The sequence below is a fragment of the Rhinolophus sinicus genome, linkage group LG10 (genome assembly GCF_036562045.2).
Source record: "Rhinolophus sinicus isolate RSC01 linkage group LG10, ASM3656204v1, whole genome shotgun sequence".
NCBI classification, from domain to species: Eukaryota; Metazoa; Chordata; class Mammalia; order Chiroptera; family Rhinolophidae; genus Rhinolophus; species Rhinolophus sinicus.
In genome coordinates, this window is record NC_133759.1 from 14,632,818 (window position 1) to 14,644,293 (window position 11,476).

Consider the following 11,476-nt stretch of genomic DNA (forward strand, 5'->3'; position numbering starts at 1 on the left):
TAAAACTTGCCAAACCATGTCACCTCTTTGTTCAAAACCCTCTAACAGTATCCCACCTTATTGAGAGTAAAAGCCAAAGATTTTATAAGGGCCCACAATGTGCTACACGATCAGTCTGCTTAGCCTTGAAATCTCATTTCCTATTCCTCTTCCATCCCCTCACCCTGTTCTAGACACACTGGCCTCCTTACTGGTCCTTAAACAAGTCAGGCATGCTTCCAAGTCATGTTTTTTGTATATACTGTTGTCTGTTCAGAACATTCAGCCTTTAAAGGGTCTCATGACTCACCCCTAGACCTCCTTGTTCCCCTGAACAGTGCCCAGCACAGAATAGGTATTCAATAAATATTTATAGGTACTGCTGAATTTTTCAAATAATCCCATCCACAGAAGCCCAGGGTTTCCAGAACAGGGAAAGGTTCTGCCACCTCCTGCGTATGTATCACAAGATGCACACAAACGTCTTGCTCCTCTGAGGTTTTACTTACCCTGATCCCAGTGCCATTGTCTTGGATCTGAATCAACTTCAGGCCTCCCTCTTTAACGACCACTTGAATACTTGTGGATTTTGCATCTAAACTAGCAAGTCAAACAGAAAAAATAATTTATCAGTCTGCAACTACTCTAATGCACATATTTTAATATGAGCCAAGGAAAAAGAACAAATTCCAGATAAATATAAGACTAATTAATATGTTTTTCCTTTGTCTAACAGGCTCTGTGACTACATTCTTATCAGTTCACACACTGTGTGAGAGAGGGAAGAGAAGGGCAAAGGGAGATAACCATCATTTCCTCTAGGAAAGAGTGAAATTTGAAGTCCTTTTAGTACATGTCTTTTTCTTACCCTCGTCTCTACTAATTCTACCATCTGTTACTTGAACTTTATTTGAACTTCATTCAAGTTCCTAAACGATCCTAATAAAATGTCATTTTTAAAAAAACCAAAAATTCTAAATGTTTTTCTCTACTATTCCCTTTCCTTTAAGAAAATATATTTATGTTGAGGAACAGAAAAAAAAATGGCAATGCAGAAAGTTTTTTAAGAAGCCAATAAATCTTTTATACCTTCCAAGAGTAGCCTCAGAGCATAGAGTGAGCACCTGCTAGAGAAAACAAATTCAGCCTGGTGCTGCATGGGAAAGAGAGGTTATCAACTCCATACACAGAAAATTCTTTATCCAGAAATACGACAGTAAGTTACTTAAATATTAAAGACTTTCTCAGTTTAAGTTGTACTAGCCATCTTGACTTACATATTAAAAAGAGCATAACTGGACTCCATACAAGGTCTCTACTTATAGAAATTAATGATAAACCACTGTGCTAATGCTTAGTTTTGTTGGAGTATTCTGGCCCAGTACAATAATAGGCCCAAAGTGTTCTGGCAGCTAATTCTAACATTGTACAAACAAAAGCCAGCCTTATGGTAAGTAAAGTCAAAAGGAGGAACTGTTCCCAGCTCCTTCTTTTGCCTATCTCCTCTCCTGATTCTCTTCCTTTCCCTAGATGGCCCTTTCCGATCCCCTGTTCTTTCAGTCCCATTACCCTGAATGGTTTATGTTTTCACAAATATCTCTTTACAAACCTACCATTCTTCGGTGGCATATATTTTTGTCTTTTAATGTATGGATTTTATCAGCATCAATTGATTTTAACACAAAGGATGTGACATTACCTTTGGATACGTTATGAGCATTTGTCTTTTTTGAGGTTTACCTTTCCACGTTTTTAACCTCTTCCCTCCACATTTTGATAGTTCTTTGATAAACTTCAGAATCCACACAATAACCCATAAAATCAGGTATCTTTGAAGTGCCCCAAAGTAAAGGGCAGGTACTGCACTAAGTGGGATCACTAATTCGACAATAGGGGAATCACAAGTTAAACCCAGATAAAGAACATCGGCCTGTTCTAAAATCTCGACAATTTATTTAGAATAAAACTCAAAATGACTTGTACTCTTGAATGTGCATGATTTCTGGAATAAGCATGAAACTGACAAGGTACCCTCCGAAGGATGCAGAGATTATTTTTCCCCCACCTAAAATTTTCATGCATTTAAAATTCTGCACCTTCTGCAATATAATTTGAAAAGCATTTCCTTCAGTTAATGGCACCGTTAAAACATTACTGTGTACCCTCTAATTGCGCCCACAATCCTAGAAAAGACGCACGACAGCGCGATCAAACCCACGCAGCGGTAAAGGGTAAGAGTTCAGAAAGCGCGACCCGCAGGCCTCCGCCGCTGTGGGCATGCGCCGTCCACGTCTCCGCCCAGGACAGGGAGGCGTGTCCGCGCCTTCCCGAGAAGCGGCCCGTTAAGCCGGAGTTTCTAAGGAAGCCTGGCTCGCCTCCCCCGTACCAGTTCTCAATCATCTCCTTGATGGCATTAGCCGGCCGCTGGATAACTTCCCCTGCCGCGATGCGGTTCACCACCGTCTCGTCCAGCCGCCGAATAACGCCGGCTACGAGCGACATTTTGGCGCCAGAGGAGTCCAGGTCACGTCGAGATGCTCAGCGGAAGCGCCTTCAGCCAATCACCTCAGTGCTTCGTGCTCACGTCTTCACCTCAACTTTGTTTACGCCGGTCGGCCTACCCCTTCCAGCTGCTGCGCCGCGTCCCAGCTAGGGAGCTGTTGATTGGGCAGCTGGAATGCCAGTCAAGTTTCTCGGGTCCGTGGGTACCTAGGGCTCTTCGTTCTGCCATCAGGCAGCTTCTGCCGACGAGGTAGAGAGATCTGCGCCTGTGCGCTAGAAATCACTGTCCGCTCTTCCGGCCAATAGGAGCGGAGGTGAGGTAGCGGGAGGTTGGTGTCCCGACGCTGGGGTGATCTGGCGCAGAGCGGAGGAGGTGCCTGGCGCTTGCTCCTGCTCCGCCCTCTCCTTGCGGCCGCCGGGAGGTTGGCCCTGCTCTTGTGCCTTCCAGTAGAATGTGGATGACACCTAAGAGGAGCAAGATGGAAGTCGAGGAGGTTCAGGGTTTCCGGCCCGAGTGGACCCAGCGTTTCTTGGTGGTAGAGCCTCCGGAGGGCGAAGGGGCCCTGTGCCTGATCTGTGGCCACCTCGTCGTACCCATCTGCGAACGCGACGTCAGGCGCCACTACGAGGCCGAGCATCACTACTACGAGCGGTATGTGGAGGAGGGCGAGCGCGCGGCCCTGGTGGAGCGTCTGCGTCAGGGCGACTTGCCCGAGATCCCCCCGCTCACTCCCGAGGAGAGAGCTGCCCGTGCAGGCCTCGGGCTCGCCCGCCTGTTGGCCTTGAAGGGTCGCGGCTGGGGCGAGGGGGACTTTGTATACCAATGCATGGAGGTGATGCTGAGAGATGTATTGCCGGATCACGTAAGCGTCATCGGTGGCATTGATTTAGCTCCAGAAATCATCCGGCAGAGGGTCCTGAACATTAACGAGAATCTACGCAGTCAGCTTTTTAACCGAGCCAAGGACTTTAAAGCCTATTCCCTTGCCTTGGACGACCAGGCTTTTGTGGCTTATGAGAACTACCTCCTGGTTTTTGTCCGCGGTGTGGACCAGGACTTGGAGGTGCAAGAAGAGCTTCTGACCATAGTCAACCTGACTCATCACTTCAGCGTCGGTGCCCTCATGGCGGCAATCCTTGAGGCCCTGCAGACAGCAGGGCTTAGCTTGCAGCGAATGGTAGGATTAACCACGACCCACACTCTGAGGATGATTGGTGAGAACTCAGGACTGGTGTCATACATGAGAGAAAAGGCTGTAAGCCCCAACTGTTGGAATGTCATTCATTATTCGGGATTTCTTCACTTGGAACTGTTGAGCTCCTATGATGTAGATGTTAATCAGATCATAAATACCGTATCTGAATGGATAGTTTTGATTAAGACAAGAGGCGTCAGACGACCTGAATTTCAGGCTTTGCTAACTGATTCTGAATCAGAGCATGGCGAAAGGGTTAATGGACGATGTCTGAACAATTGGCTTAGAAAAGGCAAAACTTTAAAAGTAATATTTTCTTTAAGGAAAGAGATAGAAGCATTCTTGGTTTCAGTAGGGGCAACCACAGTCCATTTCACAGACAAACAATGGCTTTGTGACTTTGGCTTCTTGGTGGATATTATGAACCACCTTCGAGATCTCAGTGAACTATTGCGAGTCAATAAAGTCTTTGTGGCTGCTGCCTTTGACCATATTTGTACCTTTGAACTTAAGCTGAATTTACTTCAGAGACACATTGAGGAAAAAAATCTAACACACTTTGCTGCCCTCAGAGAAGTTGTTGATGAGCTTAAACAACATCTTAAAGAAGATGAAAAAATACTTGATCCTGATCGATATCAAGTGGTGATCTGTCGCCTACAAAAAGAATTTGAGAGACATTTCAAAGACCTCAAGTTCATTAAAAAGGACTTAGAACTTTTTGCAAATCCATTTAACTTTAAACCTGAATATGCACCTATTTCAGTAAGGGTGGAGCTCACAAAACTTCAGGCAAATACTAACCTTTGGAATGAATACAGAGACAAAGACTTGGGACAGTTCTATGCTGGATTGCCTGCTGAATCTTACCCAATTATCAAAGGGGTTGCCTGTAAAGTGGCATCCTTGTTTGATAGCAGCGAAATCTGCGACAAGGCATTTTCATATTTGACTCGAAACCAGCACACGTTGAGTCAGCCATTGACAGATGAGCATCTGCACGCCCTGTTCAGGATCGCCACAACTGATATAGAGCCGCACTGGGATGCTCTTGTGAGAGGAAGAAATCAATTGAATCCATGAGCTTTTTGTAGTACAACATTGAGACAACATTGAGGAATCCAGTTCTAAAAGCAAAAATTTGTCTGATTTTTCAAGTTTACTAATTTGGATCATGGGAAAGCCCCAAGTTTATTCAGCCAAATTCATTATGATTCAAATTCTTCTCACAGTTTTGTGGTTTTTTTTTTCATCTCAAGAGGCAGCATGCAACTGAAACATGCGAACACCTTTTTTAGAACTTAATGACAAAATTATTGTCTTTTGATTTTATGGTATAATTGTTTTTAAAGAGTTTTAGTGCCGGTAATGTGAGTGGAATTAGAAGCATTTCGAAGACATTTTAGCTCTTATTTTAACAAAATGTTAAAATTCTGATACACATAGTCTGAAATTACCAACTCCTTAAATGTATGCTTAAGCCAATTTGCAGAAACTCACATAGCAGTTCAGGAGTTTCTGAAAAGGAAGAGCGTACATTCAGTGGAAGTATTTTGTCAAGCTATCAAAGTGTTTGAAACTTTTTTTTTTTAAACACTTTTGAGTCTGAGGTAAATATTAAGATTACCTCCCTTTCACCTCCTCCCTCCCCACCTCAGCGATAATGATTATTAGTAATCATAGAGGAAGTAATCAAATAAAATTTTAGGAGCCAGAATTATTTTTAAAATTGCTGTTAGAAAGCTTCCTGCAATTTGGAGATCAGAGTAACCAATTTTGGAGGTTTCCCCTGAATTTTTCACAGTTGGGTGCTGTTTTACCAGCTTGCCTATTAAAGGACTATGGTAAGTATAGAATCTTAATGATTGCCCATTAGTAATTCTTTTTTCTGTTGTAGACAGAAGTTTGGCCTTGTCAATGAGGATGAGGAAAAAAGATTTTTCCACACAAGGATCAGGAGGTGTGAGATATTTTAGCTTATTTGTCCTGTCTGCATGGATGTATAAGTGCTTTATAAGGAAATCCTGCTCAAAGGAAACATTTTATTTTACAGTGATATATTATCAGATTTTGTTAGCTGCTGGAAATGGATTTATTATAGAATTTGAAACGCCCCCCCCATTCTGTATTTAAGACTGCACAGGTAGAAATATTTAACTCTCGAGAAGCAGTTTTATTCACAGCTTGTAGCAATTTCGTATTTCTTGTGAGCCATCATGTGCTTTGTGCTAAAACAGTAATTTTCAAACTTAATGTTAACCATGAAAAGGAAATCTTACAGTAAAGCCAAATATGCAAAATGATTTAAAAACAGGACCCAACTTTAGATCTCTTAAGTACAATCTGAAAACTTGTGCTAGAGTCCTGTCTTAACTATTGTAACTCATTATTCTATGGTCACTAATCCAGCAAATTCAAGGAACCAGGATACAACCAAGAATTTAGAAGGAACTGATACCTGAGCAATGAAAATAGATGCCATTGGGAACCCAGGCACAAAAATTGTGTCAGTGGTTCTCAACCAGAGGCAGTAACCCCTCTTTCCAGAAGATGTTGGAAAACATAGGGGACTTTCTTGGGTTGTAACATTCACTGGGAGGTTCTGCTGGTATTTAAATGCATAGAACAGCCTGGCACTATGAAGAATTACCCCTCTCAAAGTGTCAGTAGACACCCAATGTATATTATTTTATTTTGAGGGACAAAGAAAATTACCGGTAGAAACAAAATTAAAAGTTCAGGTTGGGCAAACTGACAATGCTTGAGAGGGGAAGACAAATTCCAACATTCGAAGTTTGGCTGGTAAGGTGCAATAAAGGCTTTAATAGGTTCCGGTACCTCACAATAGCATTTATAAGCCAATAATTAATATTGAACAGATTAAACGCTCTATGAGTATTCTGTTTATAGATAATTAGTTGAGGGCAGAAGAGCAAGTGTTAAGTATTAAGATACTTATGCTACTTATCAAGAATGGTCAAGGTGAGATTTTGGTTAATAGGGAGTAGGCTTAAATACTTGGAAAAACAACATAGTGAAAAACCAACCAAACAAAAAGCTACCGGTAATTTCCCAATAGTTTGGAGTATTCTCTGCCATGCAAGTGCTTTGTTGAAAGAACGATTGGAGACCTGAAAGCTGCTCTGCTTTCTAGCCCCTGTTCCCTCAAGTATCGAAGTCTTGTACATTTTGTGAAGTTCTAGTATATATTTTGCTTAAGGTAACAATGAAGTTAGTTTGCATCGTATACTAACTGAGGGGGGTGGGGGAAATACAAGCCAAGGATTTTAAATTCATCTCGAATAATAGAGAATTTATTATAACCTAGTCTTGTTTGTAAAAAAGAAGAAAGTGTGTATTTTACAGTTTTCTGTATTAAGTAATTCTGTAACTGCATGGGAGTCTTGTTTTTTAAATATTTTTTATAAAATAGTTGTTACTGGTCCTGTTGTATCAGTGAATATAGTTAAAATAAGTACTATTTTTAAAATATTGTTATCTCCCTATATCTCCCGTTCCTACGAGTTTTTTTGAAAGATGTGTCTGTATTTGCAGTCTCCTGTATCGCCACTCAGATGACGCTCCCCTGCTCCCGACGTCCTTGTCAATATTCTTACCCTGTGATACCACTGACCACTTTCCTTGAAGTACTTGTTTGCTTTGGCTTCAGGGAGATAACACCTCCCGGTATACTTGTTTAGTCTTCTTTGCAGGTACCTCTTTCCCTTAAATATCTGTGTTTTGGGGATTTAAAAATTTTTTTGGACTGTCTTCTTACTCACATCATCTCTTAGCTGTTTCATCTTCCTTGGCTTCAGTTATGCAAGTGACTCCCAAATTCGTATCTTCTTTCTATTCCTATCCTAATTCGTGTATCTAATTGCTAACTTTGCTGTCTCAAGCACCACAGCATGTCGCTGGTGTTGCCCCCAAACCTGCTCTACCAGCCATTCAGTTGCCCTTGCCCAAGCCAAAAACTGAGTTATCCATGACTTTTCCCTCTTCATCCATCACACCTACTCACAAAAACCTTTCTGTTAAGTCTACTGTCTAAACTTTTCTCAACTCTCCAGTGCTACTGTTCTAATTCAGGCCATCAACCTGCCTAAGTGATAGCATCAGCCTCCTCATTAGTTTCTCTTTCTCTGATTTTGATCCCTTTCCACACTGCAGCCAGATTGTTGCAAAAGACGTATCTGGTTATGTCACTCCGCTGCTTTCACCATTGCTCTTAGGATAAGACAATTTCTGTTTATCTTTCAGGTGTCACTTTATATACCACTTCCTCTTGGAAGCCTCCATTGATGCCCTCTAGACTAGGTGCCTCTACCACACACTCCCCAAATACCCTGTTCTTTCCCGACCATACACTTCACACACTTTAATGTTACTTCTTAATAATCACTGCTAGACTGTAAGCTTTGTGAGGGCAGGGCCCGTATTATGCCTTGCTCACTGTTTTATCTCTAGTGCTTAGCACGATGCCTGGCATTTCAATAAATGTTTGGATGAATAAATGTACGTGTAGTGTTTTGTACTCTTTGAAGCCCTTTCACAGTCTTATTTCTCTTCACAGTGGTCCTGCCTTAGATTGCTCTCTGGGTAATTGTTATTCCCATGTTACAAATTAAGGAATGAAACTAAGTTCTTTGTGACTAGGAATCTCTTATAGGCCCAGAATTTAACTCAGTGCTTGGCATAAATAGTAAAGCCAGGATTCAAACCCAGGTATACTCACATAAATGCACTATGTAGTATTAAGTTTTTATCTCCTTGATAAGAAGTCTTAATTTTTTAATTTCCAAAGACAGACTTCCAAAAGAACCTGGATGAAAAAGATTGGACAAGTAGTGGTCTAAAACAATACTTAAGTAATTAGAAAGTTACATTCAGTATCAGAAAAAGAGTGCTGCTTGAGAGTTAATATCCATTTTCCTTTTGTCAGCGTCAACCGTAGGAGAAAATGGCATACTATTTACAGATGGTGTCTGACTCTTCTGGGATTTAAAAGTAAGTAAATCTAACAAAATGTTAGAGGAATGACTCAGTCAGCCCTTCTGGTCACTCAATATTCAGTTCACTTATTTTCCGACCTGCAGACTCCCCTTATCTCCTCCCCAAGGAAGAGGACCCAAAAGTGACATCTAGTCAACATGTACTTCCTTGATTTGCTATATTTCTTTGGTTTCTTGTCCACAAGCCTCTCTGAACTTAATTTCTGGGTAACTGGAACCTTCAGCCTTCATGGGAGAGCCATACCTTTATTCTCTTTATCCCTGAGCCATTTTGTCCAATTGAAGGGATTAACCAGTATTATACTCTTAATTGGATTTTAGTCTGAAGCACATTAACTCAGAGATCTTAACAGTAGGTATGATAGTCATCCAGTGATTTCATCCTTGCTGCAACACTGGATTTTAACCAAACTTTGGATTACAGCATTTCTCATGTTTGAGAAGTGGCCTCATCCTACTCAATGGGTAATTGAATTTGTGAACTCTTCCCTTGCATTTCTGGTTGCAAAATGATGAATTATATTTTTTATTGAGTTCATCTCTTTCCTGTGCATTTTGTCAAATTCAGCCCACAGCAACCATAAAGTATTTTTCCTTTAGTAAAGGGTACATTACCTGCTTTCCAGCTTCTCTCAAGCGACAGTTCTCGCCCGTCTGTAACATGAATTGCCCCTCCATAAGTTATTTCTTCTATCTTCCAATACAGTGTCCTGAATGCCTGCCAGTGAAGCCAATGTTCAGTATTTTAGGCTTTTTGAAAACTGAACCAGTTTCTGTATCAGGATAGGTTAAGTTGCCACACAGTAACATCCACAAAATCTCAGTGTCTCACACAACTTTTCTCTCACTTGGGCAAGGACTTTGCTCTAGGTCAGGGGTGGATCACAGGCAAATCTGCTTGTTTCTGTAAATAAAGTTTTACTGGAAGATAGCCTTGCCCATTTACTTGTGTATTGTCTGCTTTTCTCTACAATTGCAGAGTTGAGTAGTTGTGACATAGTATATGGCCCACAAAGTCTAAAGTATTTGCTGTGTGACCCTTTACAGAAAACATCAATTGATCCCTGTCCTAAGTTATGCTCATTCTGGGACTTAGGCTGACCAAGGGGATAGCAGAGAGGGTGAGGCTGCTCATTTTGGAAATTGAAGAGTATGGCAAATCACTCACAGGCCCTGAAAGCCCTATCATTGGCTAAAGTAAATCACATGGCCACACCAAAGTCTCAGGGGCATAATCCTTCCACCTGCCTTGGAGGAAAACCAGAAATACTCGGAAGACAACACTACTGACTAACACATGGTTATCGCTCACCATTTAGAGAATTTCTTTCAAAATACTTTTTCTTTTTTATTGAGATAGAACTTACAGTCAGTAAAGTGTGCAAATATTAAGTGTATACCTCAGTGGATTTATAAATACACCCTTGGACCCATCACCCAGATCAAGATACTGAGCATCTCTAGCATCCCAGTAGGTACCCTGTGTCCCTCCCACAGTTAACCACTATTCTGAACTTTATCACCATGGATTACTTTTGTCTGTTTTAAAACCTAATGGAAATGTAATAATTATATGTACTCTTGTGTCTTTTGTTCAACACTGTTGTTGCATGTAGCAGCAGTTCATTTTTTACTTCTGTGTAGTGTTCCCTTGTATGACTATCACGATTTATGAATCCATTCTAGTATTGATGGAAATTTTTATTGTTTCCAATTGTGGTTATTATGAATAAAGTTGCTGTGGACATTTTTGTATCTGTCTTTCAGTGAACATACACACCTATTTCTGTTGGTATCCTCTGGTACATATACCCTGCTTCCATACTTCGCACATAATATTCACATAGCAACCAGAGGGGTCCTTATTTTTTTTCTAATTTTAAATATAAATCAGACCGTGCCACTCCTCTGCTCAAAATCCTCCAATGGCTTAGTATCCGGTCAGAATAAAATCCAAGGTCTTTTGTCATGGTCTACACGGCCCTGCAGGACCTGCACCTACACGTACCCTGCACACACCCTGTTCTTCCTACACCATCTTACATCGTAGCCTTTATCCCTTCCCTGTTCCCCCTCACTCTGTGCTACTAGGCACTGCTTGTAAATTGGGAAATCAAGGTAAATGATTTGACCCTCTCCTTAAAGAGGTTGTAATCTGCATAGATAATTTTCACATAAGCCATGACACTGGCTTAAGGTTATTCTGAATCATGTAGCAGAGCCAGGACAAAAGCTGTTTCCTGACACCCCCCTTCCAGTGCGTTTCCCACTCTGCCATTGCTGTCATTACTAGATTGCCCCCTTGACTCCATTCCTTGTGAGGAACTACCTGTTTGCCAGGTAGAAGGCCCCAGAATCCTCACTGTCTTGCTATTTGGTTCTGGCTAGCAATGGCTGAGACAGGAACTCTCAGGGCTTACACAGGAACCCTTTAGGAATCTAAGAATTCTTTGAGATGTTGTTTCGTTAGATATTTAATAAAAATTATAAAATTTTCATATTTTAATGTGTATTCTGAAATAATTAAAATAGTTTCTAGAGGGCTTGAAAAAATTGAAAGGAACTACTGCCACATTAGGTAATTCTTGACAATTTTTAAATTTCTTTTATGCCTCTTTCATATTGAATTTTAATGTTTTAATTTTCCTAGGAAATTTTCCATTAAATTAAGGTTTTAAAATTTATTGAATTTTTCATAGAATTTTTATTTTCTCTCCTCTGTATCTCTGGTTATACTTCCTCTCTCATTCCTAGTATTTGGGCTCTTTTTCTTAATTCGCCTCA

The 11,476-nt window shown here is 40.9% G+C and overlaps 2 protein-coding genes across 4 annotated transcripts in view; one reads left to right on the plus strand and one right to left on the minus strand.

Annotated features, from left to right (window-relative positions):
• MLH1 (mutL homolog 1) overlaps positions 1 to 2,499 on the minus strand; it is a 36,575-nt gene extending 34,076 nt beyond the window's left edge. For all 3 annotated transcript variants that reach the window (XM_019727652.2, XM_074312615.1, XM_074312616.1), the window contains exons 1-2: positions 2,366 to 2,499; positions 489 to 579 (exon numbers count right to left, since the gene is read on the minus strand). In XM_019727652.2, the coding sequence (XP_019583211.2) occupies positions 489 to 579; positions 2,366 to 2,481 (207 nt within the window). In that variant the 5' untranslated portion in view covers positions 2,482 to 2,499. The remainder of the gene's footprint in view (positions 1 to 488; positions 580 to 2,365) is intronic.
• A 434-nt stretch (positions 2,500 to 2,933) lies between these two features.
• On the plus strand, positions 2,934 to 10,439 carry EPM2AIP1 (EPM2A interacting protein 1). The gene is made up of 2 exons (XM_074312629.1): positions 2,934 to 8,861; positions 9,261 to 10,439. The coding sequence occupies exon 1, from the start codon at positions 2,934 to 2,936 to the stop codon at positions 4,758 to 4,760; it is 1,827 nt and encodes a 608-aa protein (XP_074168730.1). The 3' UTR covers positions 4,761 to 8,861; positions 9,261 to 10,439.
• The last annotated feature ends 1,037 nt before the right edge of the window (positions 10,440 to 11,476 follow it).